Below are 23,398 nucleotides of genomic sequence, written 5' to 3' on the forward strand. Positions count from 1 at the left end.
GTTACGTAATACTTGAACGGTCCCTTATTTTGATTAAAAAAATGTCATCCCCTAGATGGGGTTGTTTTCACCCCCAGGTCAAAAGCGCACTTCGGCATAGGGTAGATTTTAACAAAGGTTATAATTACTAAATTCAAATCCTAAATCCAAATTTTCCAAGAAATCGACCTTGGTTCTCAAAATTCCACGGTTTTACAGTTTTTTACCGCTGATGAGTGGTCTATTATTTGCAAAAAAATCAATGACGAGAGGTTGATGACGTATTTGACGAAAAAATAAAAAAAAAAAAGTGGTCAAATTTAATCTAAATATATCAATTCACCTATTCGTTATTACAGCAATCAAAATCAATCAGTTAAACACTTAATTATTATACAGGGTGTTTCATTGGTAAAAAGTAACATACGTTAACTGTAGAAAGAGGATACTTAGGCGGTGTCAAAAATACCATACTTAATGGGTCTTACTCCATTAATAACAAAGATACTGGGTGTTTTATCTATTTTGCCATTTTCTTAATTGGTTCATAACTTTTTGACCACACTGTATATTTATTTTAAATTTGGCACGCAAATATCATTTAAGGCGTACAATAAATTAATTTATTTACAATTATAAAAAATCCAGGTCCGGCTTAAAAAATATTTGAAAATTATTCCGACCCCAAAAACAGCACCCTGTACATTAATTTTTTTTTAAAATGGATTTTTCAGTTGAAAAGAGGATAAAAAACTAAATTCAGTGGTATACTTTGAATTTTCGGCCAAAGAGGATGAAAAACAAAATTAGTGGTATACTTTGAATTTTCGGCAAAATGATTTTTCTGGTAAAAATTTGAATTTGAATTCTGAAATTATGTGAATTGCGAAGCTCAAAGTAAAATAAATTAAAATATGACTTAATTTTAATTAATACCATTATTTAATCTAAATTGGTAAAATATTAACATTTGCACACATAACAATAATTTTTGATGACCCCCTCTGTGGCTCAGTGGTAAGAGCGCCTACCTTTGGATCGAAAGGTCCGAATGGTCGTGAGTTTGAATCTCACCAGGTTCAGAAATTTTTCGTTTATTATAAATTAATAAATGTAAATAGTTTCTGTCCTTGTGGGATCGGTACTCACCGGAGGGACCGCAGACGTTCGGATACAATTAGCGTCTCTTTGCAAAGACAATGACGTCGACTTTGCAATGTAACAAGACACTTACTCAACACACACAGTACACAGTACACATGACGCTAGGTACCTAACTACAAAAATTTACTGTACCTACGTATAAAAAAAATAATTTTTGATGGTGGTAATTTTGAATAAGTACTTTAGTTTTGAATAGTGATTATGCTGCAAATTTTCGCTGTTTTGTTATAATTTTTAGTTATTTTGTTGATTAAAGTGGTGTATTCTTTATTGACCCTTTATTATTTATTCATTATTTAAAGATGAATATTCGCCAAAAACTATTTTTCACACATAATAAAAAAACACTAAAATATTAACATATTACCAATTTAGATTAAATAATGGTATTAATTAAAATTAAGTCGCATTTTATTTTTTTCTACAAGAGCTCTCGCAATTGACATAATTTCAGAATTCAAATTCAAAATTTTACCAGAAAAATCATTTTGTCGAAAATTCAAAGTATACCACTAATTTTGTTTTTCATCCTCTTTTCAAATGCGAAATCCATTTTAAAGAAAATTAATATACAAGGTGTTTTTTTTGGGTCGGAATATTTACACAATATTTTTTAAACCGGACCTGGATTTTTTATAATTGTAAATAAATTAATTGATTGGACACCTAAAAGAATATTCGCGTGTTAAATATAAAATCAATATACAATGAGGTTGACAAGTTGTAAGCTGTATTTCAATTTTTTTCTACTTAGAGCTCTCGCAATTCACTTATTAATTTCCGAATTCAAATTCAAAATTTCACCAGAAAAATCATTTTGCCGAAAATTCGATTTATACCACTGAATTTAATTTTTCATCCTCTTTTCAACTGAAAAATCCATTTTAAAAAAATTTAATGTACAGGGTGTTGTTTTGGGGTCGGAACATTTTTCCAATATTCTTTAATCCGGATCTGGATTTTTTACAATTGTAAATAAATTAATTTATTGTACACCTTAAATGATATTTGCGTGCCAAATATAAAATAAATATACAGTGTGGTTAAAAAGTTATGAACCAATTAAGAAAATGGCAAAATAGATAAAACACCCAGTATCTTTGTTATTAATGGAGTAAGATCCATTAAGTATGGTATTTTTGAAACCGCCTAAGTGTCCTCTTTCTACAGTTAACGTATGTTACTTTCCCAATGAAACACCCTGTATAGGTACCTACTTATTTTTATTATGTACTTACTTATTATACAGTAACCGCCACGATACTAGACACACGGGTACATTGAGCTAATACAGTCCTGGACCGTGCACTTGTTGCACTATTTACTTTTATGTCTAAGTGACGTCTAGAACGTCAGAAAGTTTGTAGAAACCAATATAAACATAGAAAGTTGACAGTTTACAGAACAGTTGTATTTGAAGTTTATAGTTGTCATTGTGTTAAAGTTGTAAAAGTTATAAAGTATTATAATGTTGGTGTTTAAATAAAGCAGAGTAACAATACTCTTATCTCATGAATTACAGTAAAACAAAAACCATGACCAATCAACAAGAAGAGCTAATAATTACAGTGGCACAAACAAGAATTGAACAAGTAGTAAAAGATAATAAATATCTAGCACAATTAAAGAAAATCCGACCGAAGAAATAAAGCGAAGAATAAGATTGGCCTGAGCATCATTCGGAAAACTGTCTTATATTCTAAAGAACAGAAAATGCCCGCAATACCTAAAAACAAGAGTCTTCAATCAATGTACACTCCCTGTCCTCATATATGGCTCATAGACATGGACGTTTACAAAGGAAAATATGAAAAAAATAGCAAAGACAGAAAGATCCATGGAAAGACAAATTCTGAACATTAAACTATCAGACAGCAAAAGAAACGAATGGATCCATAACAAAACAAAAGTCAAAAATGTCTCCACCCAAGTAGCAAAGCTTAAATGGAAGTTCGCCGACACAGCCTACGGCAGAAGGGTGAAAGATGGACTAAGACGATTATACCTATATTGGAGACCGTGGAACCACAAACGAACAAGGGGAAGGCCACAGATGCAATGGTCAGGTCAGATTTAGGGTGACCAAACGTCCCGTAAAAACGGGATTGTCCCGTTTTTTAACGATTTGTTCCGGGGTCCCGAAAAAGTCTCTCGGGACGCCTAAATGTCCCGTATTTGCGTTGGGTTGATATATGTATCTGACTATATTTTCTCTCTTTAATTTTTCTTCAATTTCGGAATTTGTTTTCATTCTTATTTCTCCCTCCCTTGTTACATTGTGGCCCAGTATTGTTCTCATTATTTTTCTTTCAAATTTCAGAAAGCTATCTTCCTCTTTTTTGATCATCATTATTTCCATCCTAGGGCCTGACCGGCCCTAAGAGTCTTGCTTCTCAGCAGATTTCTATTAATTCCATATGTTTTTCTGCCTTTCAGAATTCTTTCCTCTGTTCTTTCTTTTCCGGTTTTTAGAGCTGGATACAGTTTCAAATTTATGGTTCTGTGTTATTAGATATTTCTGAGTTGTTGTGTTATCCTTCCCTTTCGTCATGTATTTTGTTTTGCTGGTTTATCTCTAGTCCTATTCTCTTCGCTTCCTTATCTAATTTTCCAACTGCTCTTATAAGCAGGGACGTAACTAGGTTATATAGGCCTAAATATATTTGGTAAATAATAGAATACGTATTTTCAAAAACAAATAGTTTATTTCAAATCAACATCATTTATACTAAAACACTTAAGATAGTAAATTATGTACAAGTAGATCAAGTATTAGATAAAATTATAAAAAAATTAACTAAAATATTGATTTAAACATTTAATTGTTCTTAGAATTTAACTTTTCGGGCTTTTCTTGCAGCAAATGTACTGACAATCTCACTGAAGCATAGTTTTGAGGCTACCTGGTGCTCAATGGAAATAATCCCTAGGTTTGTCAGCCTCTGTTGCCCTGTCAAATTCCGTAAATAATTTTTTATTATTTTAAGTTTGCTAAAGCTTCTTTCATTCGAAGCCACTGAAACCGGAATTGTCAAGAAGATTCGTAAGGCAGTCATTATGTTTGGATATACATCCTCCATTTTGTTCACACACAAAAATTTCAGAAGATCAATCGAATGGGCTGTTTGGATATTTGGTATTAAATCCAAACCATGGTATTTGAAACTTTCCACTTCGGTTGCCAATTCGTCTTTGTCCAAGTCTTCTTTATATGTGGAGGCTAATTCGATTGCTATAGCCTTTAGGTCATCCCCACTCATTGTTCCAAAGCTAGCTCCGTTGAGAAAACCAAACAAATGATTTACGTTTTGAATAGAGTTGAATCTTTCTCTGAGTTCACAAAGAATGCGATCGACGATTTCTAATAGCTGCTGTTGACATTTCTTCTCTTCTGAGAATTCAGGTGCTTCATCTTCGGCATTCTCATCAAACATGCGCTTTTTTCTTCTCTTTCGAACTACTTTGAAATGATGATCAAGGCCAAGATTTGTTGCCATTTCTTTGGCTTCTTTCATTGCAGCGTTTGAATAGATTGCCCTTTCCGAGTCTAGTTCAGATATCAATCGACTGATGTGTTTGGCCGATCTATCTATGGTGATATTCTCCACTTGTAGGAGCTTGTTCACAATGTCAATGCGGGTCAATTTCTTGTACCAAAAACAGGAGAGAACTATAAACTCAAACTGCTTGACATTTTTCAAAAGATTAGTTGCTTCAGTTTTTGTTTCATCTGAGGTAGTTAGGCTGGTTCTGAGGTCATTTAAAGCATTTATAATTTTACCTAGATGCTTGTATATAACTTGTACAGCTTCCCTCTTAGCCGACCATCTGGTGGTACTTTGTAGTTTTAGAGATAGAGGGACATGTTTTAATAAAACCTCCCATCTATTGGTGGAGAAAGCAAAAAAATTGTACAAGCAGTTAAGAGTTCCAAAGTATGACTGTACCTCCCTGACATACTAGCAGCATTTGCACCTACTAAATTTAAGGAATGAGCCGCGCAAGGCACAAAATAAGCCAGGTTGTTTTCGGCAACAATCCTAGATTGGACACCTTTGTATTTGCCAGTCATATTCGAACCCTTGTCATAGCACTGGCCCCGGCAGTTCTTCAAATCTAAGCCATCTTTTTTGATTTTCTCTGAAATTTCTTACGAAAGACCCAATCCAGTTTTTTCACTAACTGTTACAAAATCAATAAAACTCTCCACTACCTCCGGACCCTGTTCGGTGATTTTCACATAACGAAGGACTTGGGACATTTGCTCCAAATGACTTACGTCGGGAGTACAGTCAAACATAATTGAAAAGTATTTTGAAGCCTTGATGTCACAAAATATGTGTTCTCTAACTTTTCCTGCAATAATGTCTAAAAATTTATTCTGGATGAGCTGCGAAAAGTAACTGACTTGGCCTTTTTTATGGCGAATAATGTGCTCTTTCAGAGGTGCATGGTAATGAGATACTAGTTCAATAGTGTTCAAAAACCTACCGCATCTAGGGTCACTGAAATCCAGGTTTTCATGGGAGCCTCGTAATGGGCTGCCATTTTTTCTTTGTCTAAGATTACGTCAATGATAGCATACAAAACACCCTTCCAGTGTGCCTCTTCAAGTGCAATCATGTCTTGTAAGTTCTTTGTCAATGCCAGAACGTTTACTTAAACTAGATTCTAAATTTTTCCAAGCACAAAAGCACTGTTTGTGATTTAAGGAGTTCTCACGCTCAGGAATCCGAAATATAATGATTTTCTTTTGCAACACACCTCGCATTAAAAATATTTTCAACAATTTTTATTAGAAAAATCTGTGGCCGTGTTGGCGCCCCCAACAACTTGCGCCCGGGGCACATGCTTATAAGTATCATTTTTTAGTTGAAGTTGATCCGTAATAATGTTTTTGTTTGCAAAGTTTGTCCTCCTTATGATTACCATCAGATTAAATAGTGTCGGGGAGATATAATCACCTTGTTTCACGCCTTTGTTTACATTGATCTCCTTAGAAATTGTTCCGTTGAAGCTGATCCTTGCTCTGGTGTTCTTTAGGCTCACTGTTAGCATATGTCTTAATTTCTCTGGGATTCCAACATTCTCTAGCTCCTCCATCATTTTCGCCCAATTGATTGTATCAAAAGCGCTTTAAAAATCTATACGAATACATATTAGGTAAGTGCATTTCTCTGTTGTGCTCTCTCGATTTTTTTATTTTATCTGTATGTATGCAATTAATCGTCGACCTCCCTGGTCTGAACCCGTTCTGTTATTCTCGTAATAGGCATTCACTTCTCCCGATCTCCTTTTTTGTATATAGGTATACCTGTGTTCAAATTGCCTGGTAGTCTGTTTTGTCCATATTTGTTGTATTAGCTGGTTTATTTCTTTATGTAATTCTCTTCGTTCGGATTTTATTAATTCTACTGCTATTTCATCTTCTCCTGCTGCTTTTCCGTTTCCTAGGTTTTTAATATTTGTTTTTGTAGGTACTTCTTCTTCTTTGAAAATTTCTACTTCGTCGTTATCTTGTACGGCCTTACTTCTTCATCGCAGTGTGTTTTCTTCGTAGTGAATAGTATTTTTCGTAATATTATTTCCATATTCCGCTGATCTGTTTGTCTTCAAATATTTTTTTCTAACTTTTGGTTTTTTAGTCCTCTTGTTTTAATGCTGGGGGTATTTTTTGTGCTCTGACTTTTTTGTAAAATTGTTTTATTTTATGGTTTTCTGTCTTTTTCAATATCCTCCAGCGAAACCAGTCATTTTTCTTCGTTTTGTTTGTTGAGTTGGCTTTGTTTCTCGCTATTTTGTATTATTTCCTATTTTGTTCAGACGGGTTGTTGATCCATGTCATTCTGGCGGAGTTTTTTTTTGTGATCTGTCTGTTTCGCAGCCTTGATCGTACGTAAATTACATATTCAAAGGTAAATTGAAAAGGATTTATATGTCCCAAATTAGCTAAAAGACCATGTTTTAATCGCCCCTCCCTGTTTGGGTATCGCCTCAAACCTTCGTTGGCAGAGGCGCATTTAAGAAAGATTTGCGGTTTAAACCCCCTTTCCCCAGGGCATTTGAAACATATATAAAGAACAGTAGGAAAATGTAACTTGTCTTTCATAAACAATACAAAAAAATTTCGATGACCAAGCCAACCACCCCCCAGAGAAAAATTCTAGGTGCGCTACTGTTTCTTGGATGTGTCCCGTTTTTTCAGGTTTATGATTTGGTCACCCGCGCCTAGGTCAAATGACCTGAAGAAACACACTGGGTCAAAATGAATGCAAATTGCCTAAGATAGAGAGGCATGGAAGAAGGAAGAGGAGGCCTATATCCAAGAATGGATGTTTAGGGCTGATTAGATAGATAGATAGATAGATAAAACAATACTCTCAATTAATGTATTTTTTATATGGAAGAACAAATATTTTAAATAGTTTCATGAGAGCCACATGACATAAAAGACATGAAAGTCACAACGGAGAACAAGCCAGATTAGCCCAAGCCTAGCAAGTAGGTATCCGTGTGTCTACTAGCGTAGCGCTTATTGTATACGTAAGTAATATGAATTTATTTCATTATATTTCGAATTTCAGTTCGACTACTACCATACTTTAATGGAACCGAAAACATCTGTCTCAGTTTCCAAAACTGGAAAGGGGTCCTCTGAAATTTAATGTTAAATTATTACCACCAGTTAAAAATAAATATAATCTTATTTTGTAGCTGACTAAATTGTAAAATAAATGTTAGAAAGTTTTTTTTTTTTTTTTTAGTTTTTTTAGTTTTAACACAAAAAATAGATAAATTTAAGGCATTTTTTAATGATTACTCTTTTGGTCGTCAAAAAAACATTTCATATTTAGACAAGCAATAATTAGGACTCCTAGTTCGTTATCCAACGTGACCAGAAGGACAATATTATGATTATGAACTATGTCGATGTTTGAACTCTTTGTGTAACTTTTCGTCGAATGATATATGATTTCTCTAATTTTGGGATATTTTTGATAACTTCCGGTCATAACTTTTTAACTGGTAATGACATTACAATCCTTGTCGCCAGAGATTAACACATTAACCGCCAAATTAATATTTATTTTTTTAACTAGTGCGGAAAGTGATACTTTCACGCACGAGACTGCCGTTGACCCGAACGACGCGATAGCGTAGTTGGGACAAGCAGTCGAATTATCGACAAAGAATAATGGATATTTGAATAAAAACTCATACAGAAGTAAAAACTTCCAAGTTGTATACTGGTATAAAAATTTTTATTAAAAACTTCATAAAATATCGTGCAAAACGATTTCGTTCTAATTCAGAACATCTTCAGTGCCTAGAATGAAGTATTTCCACGTTAGATTAAGGCAAAAAGGTTAAAATTGTGCCCCAGAGGGCCATGGAGAGATCGATGCTAAGAATCACAAGGAGAGACAGAGACAGGATAGCCAATAATACCATCAGACAAAGAACAAAAATCAAAGACATAATAGAACATGTAGCAAAAAAGAAATGGAAATGGGCAGATCATGTGGCAAGAACACCGAACGACAGGTGGATTAGATTATTGGAACGGCGACCGCGAGCAGACAAACGAAGCAGAGGTCTACCAACGCGTTGCAACGCACCAACGCGCTGGAGTGACGATATAATGAGAACTGCCGGGAACTGGATGATGGTAGCTCAAGACAGGGAGACGTGGAGAACCTTAGAGGAGGCCTATGTTTAGCACTGGAGGAAAACGGCTAGATAATGATGACATCCTGAAGTCATTCCAGCAAAAAAATAGACTGCTATGGAAAACGTCCATTATGGTCTACTTCGACAGAATCAGCCTGGACGCTTAGCTATCACATATCTTCTGATTTCTAAATGTTCTTAGAAGGGTATTTTTCTATATAGGTTTATATCCTGAAGTAGCGTTGTAGCTACTTCTTATAGTGATGTATTGTAAAAGGTAATTTTAAGTTACAGTCTAAGCCAAGCCGCACACCAAAGAAACATGAAACGAAAAACATGAAACATGAAACGAAAAACATGTTTCATGAAACTAAAACACTGCTAAACAAATCTCAAAGTCCGCCTACCAATGAAACGAGTGTGATTCATGCTCATGACACATTTTTATTTTCGGAGAGTTTCTTAAATGGCCGGACGTATATTTGTTTAGCAGTGGTTTATTTCCATGAAACGTAATTTACGTTTCATGTTTCTTTGATGTGCGGCCGGGCTAAGAGCTAGTGAACCCTCCGACTAACGGTCTTCCTGTAAGGCTAGAAATTTGTATAGTGATAATTCATAGCACACCAAGGCTAAAAACCATGACCTGGCAGGCATCAGCCCTGCACGTGTATCTACCAGGTGAATCGAAAAGTGCATAGTTTAGGGGAAAAATAAACTTTCTCCTGTAAAGTTTAAATTTAAGTATGTGTTTCAGTAAGTCATTTAGAACAGCGGTTCTCAATCTTTTTGTGTCATGTACCACCAAATACTTTTTATTATTTTTGGTACCACCTAACTGAAATACAAATCTAACTAGGTGATCTAATTAACTATAATAGTGGTGCTGATTTTGGCTGTTTTTGCTTTTTGTGTACCACCTCAAAAAATGAAATTTACCACCAGTGGTACATGTACCACAGATTGAGAACCGCTGATTTAGAAGAAATGTGTACAATGCCAGGCGATTCTGAACAGCATAAGACCTTGCCAGGCGAGGGGAAAGATTAGGCATTTTTCCTAAAATTATTTTTTTTTGCATCGAACAAAGTGTTTTTAGATTTTTTGAATCATTCTAAACAGAAAAGTTCTTTAGTGACTTTTCTCTTAGGTTAATTGTTTTTGGCATATAAGCGATTAAAAAGTTTAAAAATTGCTAAATCCACCATTTTTAACCCTGAATCGGACATTTAACTGAAAATTTTAATGTTGCTAAGGTAGGTAGATATTCTAAACGTCGATTGATGAAATTCCGAAGAGTTCTTTGCAATACAATATCGAAAACCCCTTTGTTTTTTAATTGCTAATCAAGCGGGCGCGACACTATGTAGTATAAGTGAGGACGTTTGAGTTTGTATAAAATCATTATCTCGAGAATGGGCAAATTTGAAGAGAAATCCTCGGACAGGTCGATTTTTATTTTTAAATTAGGACTTTTTGGCATATTTATATTACTAGTGACGTCATCCATGTGGGCATGATGACGTAATCGATGATTTTTTTTAATGGGAGTAGGGGTCGTGTGATAGCTCATTTGAAAGGTTATTTAATTCTCTATTCAGTAATATAAACGTTAATCTAATTATTTGTACAAATGGTGTGCAAAAAATTTTTCTTCTATTTGTGTAAATTAATTAAATAATTTTTTTTACATCGTGTATAAATAATTATGTTAATGTTTATATTTCTGGATAGAGAACTAAATAACCTTTCAAATGAGATATCACACGACCCCTACTCCCATTCAAAAAAATCATCGATTACGTCATCACGCAAAGATGGATGACGTCACTAGTATGATATATATGCCAAAAAGTCCTAATTTAAAAATAAAAATCGACCCTTCTGAGGATTTCTCTTCAAATTCGCCCATTCTTGAGATAATGAATTTATACAAACTCAAACGTCCTCACTTATACTAGTGTCGCGCCCGCTTGATTAGCAATTAAAAAACAAGGGGGTTTTCGATATTGTATTGCAAAAATCTCTTCGGGATTTCATCAATCGACATTTAAAGAATATCTGCCTACTTTGGCAACATTGAAATTTTCAGTTAAATGTCCGATTCAGGGTTAAAAATGGCAGATTTCGCGATTTTTCAATTTTTTAATCGCTTATGTCAAAAACTATTTACCTAAGAGAAAAGTCACTAAAGACCTTTTCGATTTGGAATGATTCAAAAAACCTAAAAAAACTTTGTTCGATGCAAAAAAATAATTTTAGGAAAAAACCCTAATCTTTCCCCTCGCCTGGCAAGGTCTTATGCTATTCAGAATCGCCTGGCATTGTACACATTTCTTCTAAATGACTTACTGAAACACATACTTAAATTTAAACTTTACAGGAGAAAGTTTATTTTCCCCCTAAACTATGCACTTTTCGGTTCACCTGGCTGGTAGATACACGTGCAGGGCTGATGCCTGCACATACAGTGAAACACATACAGTAGAACCCCGCAAATCCGAACTAATTGGGGGGACAGCCTGTTCGGATTCCGAAAAGTTCGGATTATCCGAAAGTTAGCCTTAACTAGTAGTTCAAACGTTGTGATTTTGAGTAGCCAAACGTTCTCGCAAGAGTGTGGACAATATTTTTGGACTCAAGTTGACTACGAGAGAACCAAACTAAGTTTGTGTTTAACCTTTATAAACATTTTATAAACGTATATATTAAAGTATAATATTTATTTTTAAGAAATTTTAAATGTCAAAGTCCTAGTAATCCTACATTGTCCAATTTTCTGGCTTTACTCTATATAATAAACATGTTATTAAGTTTTTGTCTTGAATTTTTAAATTTTTTTCACTTTCCGTTGGTTCGGATTTGCCGAAAGTTCGGATTCGCGGGGTTCGGATTTACGGGGTTCTACTTACTTAAATTCAAACTTTACAGGTAGTACATTCTTTCACGGTTTTTGCTCTAAATTTTAAAGAACCGCTTGGATTGACATGAAATTTGGCATACGTCAAAGCTTATATGTCAAAGAAAAAAAGTGATATTGTGCCGATGTGTGCTTTTGCCTGGGGGTGACTTTCACCCCCTCTTGGGGGTGAAAAAAAATATGTCCAAAATAATTCCGGAAATGGGTAAACTGACTAATTTTAAGTAACTTTTGTTCTATAGAGCTTTTTCGCTAAGTCAACACTTTTCGAGTTATTTGCGAGTGAATATGTTCATTTTTCAACAAAATATAACTACATTTTTAGACGGTTTTTCGCAAATAACTCAAAAAGTAAGTATTTTGTCGAAAAAAACGTTCTTAGCAAAAATATAGCCTATAAAAAAGTAAAAAAAAATGGTGTACGCGTTAGGTCTCTGGATCTCGTAGAACCAGAGTTGCCAATGAAAAATAGATTCATATTCACCAAATTTCAAATAGAATATTTCGACGTGAAATATCCAAAAAATTAAGCACTTTTTGGGGAAAACCCCTTATGACTTTTTTAAAGTTTTTAAAAAGAGCTTTATTTCTGTTTTAACAAACAGTTTCTAGCATTAAATTTAAGCAAGTTACGCTCAAAATAAAGTTGGTCCCTTTTGTTTTGGCAAAAAAAAATCGGGAAGAGCACCCCCTAATTAGCAACTTAAATGAAATTAATCGTTACCGCTCCACAAATTATTTTACTTATGTTGTGTTTATATGATCTGTAAGTTTCATTTATTCAAAGTGCTTATTTTTGAAAAAAATTGGTTTCAAAGTAAAATTTTTTAAAATTTTAATTTTGAAAAATATGCTTTTTTTTCAAAATAACTTAAAAATTGTTAGAGATACCAAAAATCTCGAAAAACAAAAAAAGTCAGCATTGCTTTTCTGAATATCACGTATTTTTTTTGTTTTTCTGTTAGACAAAAATTGATTAAGATTTGGTGTTTTTAAATTTGCATACATTCGTGATCAGTGACTCGTTCAACCCCTTTTAACTACAAGCCTTTTCATTAATAAGGACTTTGAACCGATGAAACTTACAGATCATATAAACAATACATACACGAGTCAAGAAACTTGTGAAGTCGTAACGATTAAGTTCATTTAAGATACTAATTAGGATTAGGGGGTGATTTTCTCGATTTTTTTACCAAAAAAAAGCGACTAACTTTATTTTGAGCGTAACTTGTTTACTTTAGATGCTAGAAATTTTTTTATAAAACCAAAATGAAGCTTTTTAAAAACTTTAAATAAGTTGTAATGAGTTTTCCCCGAAATGTGCTTCATTTTTGGTTATTTCACGTTAAAGTATTCCATTTGAAATTTGACGAATATGAACCTATTTTTCATTAGCTATAACTCTGCTTCTACTAGGTGTAGAGACGGGATATATACACCACTTTTTAAATTTTTTACAGGCTATATTTTTGCTACGAATGTTTTTTCGACAAAATACTTACTATTTGAGTTATTTGCGAAAAACCGTCTAAAAGCGTGGTTATTTTGTTGAAAAAATGAACATACATATTCACTGCCAAATAACTCGAAAAGTATTGACTTAGTGAAAAAACTCTATAGAACAAAAGTTACTTAAAATTAGGCAGTTTATCCATTTCCTGACTTACTTTGGACGAATATTTTTTCACTCCCAAGAGGGGGTAAAAACCACCCCCAGGGCAAAAGCACATATCGGCACAATATCACTTTTTTTCTTTGACATCTTAGCTATGTGTGTGCCAAATTTCATGTCAATCTAAGAGGTTCTTTAAAATTTAGAGGTTTTGCGATATTTTACCGTTAAAGAACGGACTAAGGAGAAAGTTTATTTTTCCCCTAAACTATGCACTTTTCTATTCACCTGGTAGATACACGTGCAGGGCTGATGCCTGCCAGGTCATGGTTTTTAGCCTTGGTGTGCTATGAATTATCACTATACAAATTTCTAGCCTTACAGGAAGACCGTTAGTCGGAGGGTTCACTAGCTCTTAGACTATTAAAACGGTTGAAAGGATAAAATAATAAAGACTGTTATAATACAATTAATTTATTTTTCTATTTTACATAATAATATGCAGACAAAATATCACCACGCAATATTTTTGCATTTAGTTACAAATACAAATATAAGATACAATGTTGTGCTCAGTACACGAAATTAAACACATTCATTCCTTCATTGTCCGTTATCAAAATGCCCTTTAATACTCAAAATTAAATATCCCGTTCATAAATTAAAAAAGATCAGTTATACAATGTGTGCATTGAATTGAATTTTTAGAGGTGCCTTTACTTTAAATATGGCAACTGTAGATTTAAGGTTTTATAAGTCTCTCAAAAGCATTGACGGAACGCTGAATAGACGCCATCGCTACACTAACATGATCAAATATATCTACCACAATGCAACGACTAGCGTAAGACTCTCTGATCAACAAACTAATAAATTCTGTATGCAGCGAGGAGTACGGCAAGGAGACACCATCTCACCAAAGCTATTCACAACCCTTTTAGAACACACTTAACTTTTAAGAAGGCAGATCTGAACGAATATGGTATCAATATAAATGGAGAGAAGCTCAGTCATTTGAGATTCGCAGATGACATCGTCCTTATAGTCGATCGTATGGATGATGCAATAATAATGTTGAACAAGTTATATCACGCTTCCTTAGAGGTCGGACTAAAGATTAATATCAACAAGACGCAAATACTGACTAATTTGGTGCTAAATCGTAATATTGTTGTTGATGGAATGGATATTGAACAGACTGCATCTTATAAGTACTTGGGACATGAAATTCGGTTGGGAAGAGATAACCAGACGTGCGAGCTCCCACGTCGCATAGGATTATTTATAGCCTAGCGTTTAGCGATTGGTAAATATGAGCTATGTATTTAAATCGGACTTACCCATATGCCTGAAAAGGAAAATCTTTGACCAGTGTGTATTGCCTGTACTCACTTATGGAGCGGAAACATTAACACTCACAAAAAAGGTAGTGAACAAGATTCGCATAACTCAGAGGGCTACGGAGCGCCAGATGTTGGGTGTCTCCCTGAGGGACCGAATCCCAAACGAAGAAACACGTCGTAGAACAAAAACAACGGACGCTGTCGACATAATCGCGTCGCTCAAGTGGAATTGGTCAGAACACGTCGCCAGATTGTCAGACAACCGATGAACAAAACGTATTGTCGAGTGGAAGCCACAAGAAGAAGCACTACGGAGCAGAGGACGACCACCAACCAGATGGGCTGACGATCTGAAGCGTATTGTCGGCAACTGGATGCAAGCCGCACAAAACAGAAAGATGGAAAGAGCTGAGGGAGACCTATGTCCAGCAGTGGACGAGTACGGGTTGATGATGATGAATAATCTCGGAAATGATAGGAACTATAGTATATTATGTGCATTTCTTATTCTCACCATAATTGGCTCTACAACCCATGGTGGGTCTTGGCCTGTTCCAGAATCAGCTTCCATTCCTTCCTATCCTTCACCTTGGTTTTCCAATTTCGCACTCCTAACACTCGCAAGTGTCTTCCACCTGGTCCTTAAACCGTGCACTGGGCCTGCCTCTTCTCCTCACTCCATCCGGTCTCTGGCTATAAATGTCTTTCGACGGCTCATTCATTCTCTCTAAGTGGCCTGTTTATTTTGATAGATCTACCAATACTAGGTTCACTATAAAGGTGGTTAAGCTCAAAATTATAGCGTCTACGCCATAATCCGTTCTCCTGCACGCCTTTACATCCCAGGCAACCAAGTGACGTCATATAACGTCGAGGAAACGTCAGTTTTGGTTGAATATATACACGTGATTGAACATTACGTCATATAGACGTCTTTTGTAGGTGATTTTAAATACGTAAGATTAAATGACCTTAAAATACGTTTAAAAGACGTTTTTATTTCAGACAGCCTAAAGTCGACTTTACACTACATGATTTATCACGTGATTTATGATATGATTTGGCACATGACGAGCCGCATGACAATGCTTATGATAAAACACAATGCTAATGACAAAATCATATGACAAATCACACAGTGTAAACATGTAAATTTTACTCTATGACCAAATCATATGACAAATCAGATGATAAATCATGTAATGTAAAGTCGACTTAAGTCTGACATCACAAAATTGGGAGGAGCTTAAAAAGCTTGTTTGTTTTGACTTCAAACAATTTAGTTCACCTATAAGGTTGTTCATAAGAAATTTCTTATTTATTGTTTACGTTCTTTGTGCCTTGTGTGATAAAATAAGACGTTTCATTGAGATATTTAGTTGAAGAAACGTGTTAATTAAGAGATTTTTATTCGCTTTTGCTCAGTGAGTTAGTTTAATGCAGTAATTCTTCTTGTCAACTTTTGAGGTTATGTTTATTTTCTGTTAATGAACCAATTATGTGTTATCGAGTTTAATTAAATTAATTTTTAGCCCACATTTTCATGTTACCTATTTTTATACTATTTTGAAACATCTGAAAGAGAAAAAGGTCACTTTTTGAAAGTATTACAGACGTGATTTTACCCACGGCGACGCGTAAAAGTACCGACGTCTTTTTGACGTTTTAAAATCGTCACAATTATAACGTCAAATCAATGAGACAAATACAGGTGATTTTCAATGTCAGTACTACGTCATAGAAACACGTCAATTGGTCATTTTTATGACGTGTTATCTACGTCATAAAAACGTCGTTTGGTTGCCTGGGATATAGTACAGATAGTAAAAAAATAGGGTTAGCCGTCAACGTTGATAAAACTAAAGCCCTAATACAAGCAAGGAAACAAAGAAACTTACAGAATTTGATAATCGACGATGCTAACATTGAAATAGTAAAACAGCTCACATACCTGGGTGTACAGATACAGATAATTGAGGACGGAAGCGAAGAGGAAATGCGAAAACGGATCTTGCTAACAAAGTATACTCCCTCTATCTATCTATTACAAAGAACCCTCTTTGCTTGATACCTGTAATCTATTTATGTAATAGTAGGTACTAAATTGCCAAATAAAATAAACTCCAAATTCCTCTTCTTCTCTAACAAATAGGCGTGGATCAAGGCTTTTGCACCTGACTGTATATTGCAGTAACGAAACATGAATATATATACAATGGAATCTTTGCCATGAGAAAATGAGTATGGAAAAGTCAAGGCTAAAGTAGAAGGACGGTGTAACGTCTGGGAAAACACACTCATGAAGATTGAGGCTCAAGATTGATTGTCAATTGATGATGAAGAATGAAACACCGTTTACAACTTTTATTTAATGAAAGAAAAACAATGAAATGTGTCCGTTTTATTGGAAAATTACTTCTTGTTCTCTTAAAGAATCTGTCTATTCAGATATTTTCATGTCAATATTATTCTCTGCTAAACAATAGTGGACGTTACAAGTTACAACATAATAATATAGTACCTAATATATTTTGAAAAATTTATATTTTAATAATTTACTCGCAGATTCCACTAAATCTCGGATAATATATAACAATCAATGCTGACATTATATAACTGATCTAGCAAATTTCTTAGAAAACTGTTATTTTATTATGTATTTAATACTAGAGGTAACACTTTCCTAATTTGCGCATTTTTCAACTGAAAACATTAACAACCACCTTCAAAAATTTTTTGATGCTTAGTATGCGAAGAAGACAAATAAGCAACATATTTTTGCAATTAGTTATTAGTTCGTCCTTCAAAAGATAAAACTAGTAAAATATCAAATACAAAAATTAAATAAATAAGTATTATACTGCATCTCTTTTTATAATTCCACTTAAATACGCAGTTTATTTTCGTCTTGGTTCAGAAGTGTTCACGTAGCCCTACTGAAGACGTCTAGAGACAGAAACAGCTGTCTAGGGATGGTGGATATTCTCTGAATCGTAAGGAAACATGAACTGTCGTTCACTTTTATCTTTTTTTTTGTATATTTCAAATTTCAAGCCATAATGACGAATCATATACAGTACGTAAATCGTTCAGCTGGACATAAGGAACATACATTGTATATATTAAGATTCATAAATACATACATTGTATTATATTGAGATAATTGTGGCAACTGAGCTCTCTCGATGACAATATGGTTGTTAGCATTAAGGGGCATTAACCTCAAGATTGACAAACTCATTTCGACTGACACAAATAAACGTCAAAATATCACAATGTAGTAGCTAAATATTTTGGCCTAACGGAATGGGAAAACTGTTTAGTTCTGAAATTAGTTTTTAAATAAAAAAGAAAGTGTGTGTACCTTGTACGCACGTAAGAAGTTATACTTCTATTATATGATTTCAACGAAATAAATATACTTAAAAGTTTATTTGTATTTTATTTAATTAATAAACTAATTTTGATATTACCACTTTCAAAAAAATTTTATTAAGACAACACCAAAAAAAAAGGGTAACAATCGTCCGTGTCAGGATTTGAACCCGGGACCTTCGCGTTATGCAGTCGAATGCTCTACCGATAACCCACCAGGGTTTTGTTTTTACGGCTTCTGGGACGTAATTACAAACGACGGTGACAAATAGATCAAGTGAAGTATTAAATATAAAAATGTTTAAAATACTTATTATCTTAGTCCCAAGGAAGACAAATCCCCAAAGACAAAGACACAAAAATTATAATAAATATATTTACTAAAAACACTATTATTTTCAAACCTTAGTTGCGCTGATACATACATAAATTGGATGATTTAGCAACTAACAGCATACTGTCGGTGTGCGCATGCGCCAGGGAATGTAAAAATATTCACCCTCGTGCCTAAAGAAGTATAATTCCAAAAATATTTTAAAAATTAAAGTAAAATTATTAACTCAATTATCATAAACTTTGTTTTTGATATATTTATGGACAGCCTTGCTTCAAAACTAACTCATTCTGTTCATTCTAACAGCTCTATTGCACCAAAAACTCGTACTCGAACAGAAGCTTCAACTAACACAGGTTAGCGCAGTTGCCACAATTCTCTCAATGTATATTCCCTACGTCCAGCTGAACGATTTACGTACTGTATATAGATTGTGATTAATATACAGGCACGGTTGGAAATTGTATGAGAGTCGATTGGATATACCGGTTGTTCATAATCCATGGACCATACGGCAGCTGGAGAAATAAATTAGGTAAGAGGTAGATTCTCAAAAACCTTCTCTTGGACCTTGATACAATAGAAAAGAAGAAAGATAGACGCCACTGAAATTTTATGTTAGAAACGAAAGTTACGAATTCCTTGGACCTACCGTAGGACAAATAGGGGCGTATTCTGTAACACTTCCGTTAAATTTTAGAGGTCTCTAAAATTTTAGCGCCCGCTAAAAATATTTTAGTATTCTGTAAATTATGCATCCGTTAACCTAAACCGTTAAAACTCCCGCTAAATCAAAATATTTTAGATGATGTCAAAACGTGCCCGCTAAATTTTTAGCAGTCCGTTAAATGTGGTTTGATTATTTTTGTTTGGTTATGTTGTTACGGGTTAAAAGTCGCTAAGCAACTAGGAACGATTTTTAATAATCAGATTGTCATAATTTTTGCTTTATTCTCACAAGTACTGGTCTAAACAATTATAAAAATCAAGCTTCTATATTGTCTTAAATATTAGCTGATATCAAGCCATTTTTAAGTCCGAAATCATATAGGATCAGGCATGAAGTAGGCTTTAGGTATAAATTGCTACCTGTCTAGTAAGTGTCATCTTTTTGTCTTTACCTGTCTAGTGTCATATTTTGTTCACTTTTGATTTTCACTTCATGAAGACAAGTGTCATCCAGAGAATTATTCAAGAAATATTCAACTTTCTGAAGTTTTAGAGTATCTTGCTTGTCAAGGATTTATAATTCTCGGATATTTAGGTCCTATTTATATGAATAGGACCTATTTAGTCCTTATTTATATGAATAATGAATAATAGTTTGCTATTTATGTACTATAATGGAGATAAACATTTAAAAATGGTAAATAATGGCCTTTTATAATGTATTTGGAGAAGAAGTAATAAATAATCATGAAAGGTAAGTCTCAATTTACTTTACAATCGACATACTAACACCAAATCTAACATCTAGGTATAACAAATTTCAAATTTTTGTTTCTTTTTGTAGAGCTGAATTCAGATTACAACAAAAACAAAAAGTAATTGACCTGGACCTGGAAGTGATTAACTACCATTTAATAAGAAGTAGGAACCTAGAAATGTGATTGAAAAATTAAGTGGTGTTCAAAACAAGATGTTTGTTAAAGCGACTAAATTATAATCCTATGAATGCAGGAAAAATTATTATGGTAAGTACATTACAAAACATATCAAATGTTTAGATGAAGTTGCAGGAGATTTAGAACCAGATGAGGAAGATTACCTTAATATGACCGATATAGACTATTTGAACAAAATTAGTGTACATGAGGAGAAAATATGAGATGCAATTTTTCAGCAATATTTTAATGTATAACTTTATAAGTAAAAGTGTTTAACTGGAAAATATGAGTTTTACTTTATTAAAAAATAATTATAAAATAAACCATTATTTTATAGCAAACTGTCAATTTCTTCTTCTTTCTTAAGATTTTTGGCCTCTGACAGTCAGTTTTTGGCAATTTTTAGGTTAAAGGTAGTTCAAAAACGATCAACGTGCAACGTTGCCACATTTACCAAAACCTTTAAGAGGATTCCTCTAAAAAATATTTTAGCCGTTGTCTATAATATATGTTTACAGAATTTCAATCTAACCTAAAAGTTTTAGAGGACCGTTAAAAGTAAAATTTTAGAGGCCTCTTAAATTTAACGGAAATGTTACACAATACACCCCATAGTTCAATTATAAGAGAGCTAAAAGTTAGCAAACGACTCTCCAGTAAAGTCCATATCCACCAATTAAAATACATTGGGCATGTTATAAGAGCAAACACAGAAAACATGGAAAGACTCATTATACGAGTACAAGGAAAGGTGGAAGGCCGAAGATCACGAGGAAGATCTCAAACAAAATGGATCGATAAAACTGCAGGAATAAGCAAAAAACCTATGCATGACTTAAAAGAAATAACCAGAGACAGAGATCTTTGGAGACGGACAATACAGGATTGGGGTCAGGATTGAAGAGTGATGGTACATTAGTTATGGGACACCCCTACCCTGTATGTAATTCGTAATACAATTTAATTTTCATAGATAATCTTTACAAAAAATTATGTATGTCTATATTTACGGTAGATTTTAGCCTCTGATAAGTCTTTTTTATTTGTATGATATTTACACCACAAGCTTCTTATTTAAAACAAGGAATTAGTGCATACAGTTTATACCAAACCCTTCTTTCAGTGCGTCATTAACTTTGACGTCATATAGGATTTTAAGAATGTGGCAAATCATTGCATAACATTTTACTCAAATCTGAAAATTGCCAGAATATTTATATTTAAGTATGCAAGCCAATAAAAAGAGAAAGAAGAAGATATTTATATATACAGTTGGAATTTTGTGGTGCAAATATCTTAAGGGCACGAAATACAAAGAGTATACAGATCAGTGGCGTGCTGGCCATATAAATGAATCGGTGCAATCACCGAGAGGCCGCGGCCTCTTGAGGCCGGTCAAATAAGTTTTCATTATAAATAATGAGTAAAAAATTCTGATGATAGAAGGTCGTGAGGATGGGAAGCCGCTTTCCTATAACATCGCCGGGCCGCTTGAAAAGTTCCAGCACTCCACTGATACAGATCAAGGTAAATATTACATTTTATGTTATGTTCCTCACAAAACAGAAAGACGGTATATAATTGTGTTGATTTACAATCGTTAATAGATTAATCGTGCTATTTTTCCAATCGCTGCTGTAAATCAGTACACTTTTTGAATTTATAGAATCTGTGATGAGTGTTGGCTTCTCTATACTTAATATCTTACTTACTGCCTTTTAAAATATCTTCTAAATGTCCACTGCCAATATACAATAGATTTAATTCGACATAATTAAGAAAAAATAAGATAAAATATTTCTTAATTTTTTTGGGTGGCCCGTTTTCTTTGACGCGCAGTGTACTAGTGATTGTGTAAAAAGTGGCATTGCTCTAATATTAATGCATTATGTTATTCTGGTATTTGCAAACACACTTACAGCTACAACCGTCCAAAAAATTTTTAGTACGCTGTAAAGTTTCTTACAATTGAAGACGCAGTAAAACAGAATTTTCATGTGAGCTAAAACTATTAGATTAAAAAATATGGGCAAAAATTATATGCATCGAACATAATATATACTTTATTAATATGTACAAAATAATAAATTGAATAATTTTTTAGATACAATAGTATTCCTCGTAAAGAACAATTTTATTATTGTCTTAGCCCCCTTTGCAGTAACTAAAGTAAAGCCAGTTTCAAACCGTAAAAAGTATCACAATTGGAGCTCGTTTGATGATTCTGACAAAAGGCAGTAAGCAATAATTTTAAATAACTTGGACATCATTCAAGATAAAATGTAAAAACATTTCACGAACATAACTTTGAAATTAGAAAAACGAAACTTACTCAGTCGACTTTAACTACACTATATATCTTTCTAATAAACCAGAAACAGGCAAAGAAACCTATCGCTCCTGTCAAGAGGTTAAACAAAAACACCATAATGAGCGTATAGCCAAAATACAGAAAACCCGAAGCTGCGTCTTCTATCTGAAGCTTCGTGAAGAAATAATGACAGCAGTATAAGAAGAGATATACCGCTGTAAAACCCGAAGTTAGGTACGATCTCCACCACCAATGGTAATCCTCGGCGCAAAGGTGGAAGTAGCACAACAAAATGGTCGTTTCGGCGCAAGTTATTACTAGAATGATAAAAACTAAAAATAGAAATCCGAACATATAGTACATTTGAGATGACCAGATCGATTTTAGGATGAAAAACAGTTGAATAAATATGCATCCGAACGGTAAAACTCCTCCCATTATTATACTGGGTATGGGTTGAGTATAAACTGATTGTTCAGGTATCAATCTTGGGATTTGGTTGGTTCTTACTGGGTGCTCCAAAGCCTGTAACATAAAAAATTGTTAAGGAATTAAATAATAAATTCAAGAATGTGACGTCTAAAATTCGTAAGAGGCGCATTAATTTGCAAATAAATATTTCAAGTTTTTAGTCTCATCTCATATCTCTATCACTTCTTCTTCTTTAAGTACCGTGCCCAAATTTTTAGGCGTGGGTAGCTTCCATTACAATTTGCCGATATCGTTCTCGATCTTGTGCGGCATGTAACAATTGATCTGCTGATAAGCCAGTCCATCGACGAAGGTTTCGGAGCCATGAATATTTCTTTCGACCAATTCCTCTTTTTCCGTCGATCTTCCCATTGAGTATTAACTGCAGCATCCTGTATCTGCTACCTCTCATTATATGCCCCAGATATTCAAGTTTTCTCTTTTTTATCATCTTCATTAAGTCACCTTCGCCTTGACCTACTCTGTTTAAGACTTCTCTGTTTGAAATGCGTTGAACCCAAGATATTCTGAGCATTCTACGATACGACCACATCTCAAAGGCTTCTAATTTGTTCATCATGTTAACCTTCATGATCCAGGTTTCACAT

General features: G+C 34.0%; 2 protein-coding genes across 4 annotated transcripts in view; one reads left to right on the forward strand and one right to left on the reverse strand.

The window, feature by feature from the left end:
- LOC126883015 (MFS-type transporter SLC18B1-like) overlaps window positions 1–7,890 on the forward strand; it is a 100,543-nt gene extending 92,653 nt beyond the window's left edge. For all 3 annotated transcript variants that reach the window (XM_050648184.1, XM_050648182.1, XM_050648181.1), the window contains exon 13: window positions 7,728–7,890. Coding sequence is in view for 2 of the 3 variants with exons in the window: in XM_050648181.1 (XP_050504138.1) it covers window positions 7,728–7,808 (81 nt within the window). In the remaining variant the exon portion in view is untranslated. The remainder of the gene's footprint in view (window positions 1–7,727) is intronic.
- Window positions 7,891–13,807: 5,917 nt separating this feature from the next.
- LOC126883016 (transmembrane 9 superfamily member 2) overlaps window positions 13,808–23,398 on the reverse strand; it is a 37,048-nt gene continuing 27,457 nt past the window's right edge. Inside the window, exon 6 of the mRNA XM_050648185.1 lies at window positions 13,808–22,844. Within this exon, the coding sequence (XP_050504142.1) occupies window positions 22,341–22,844 (504 nt within the window). The 3' untranslated portion in view covers window positions 13,808–22,340. The remainder of the gene's footprint in view (window positions 22,845–23,398) is intronic.

This window comes from Diabrotica virgifera, chromosome 4 (genome assembly GCF_917563875.1).
Source record: "Diabrotica virgifera virgifera chromosome 4, PGI_DIABVI_V3a".
NCBI classification, from domain to species: domain Eukaryota; kingdom Metazoa; phylum Arthropoda; class Insecta; order Coleoptera; family Chrysomelidae; genus Diabrotica; species Diabrotica virgifera.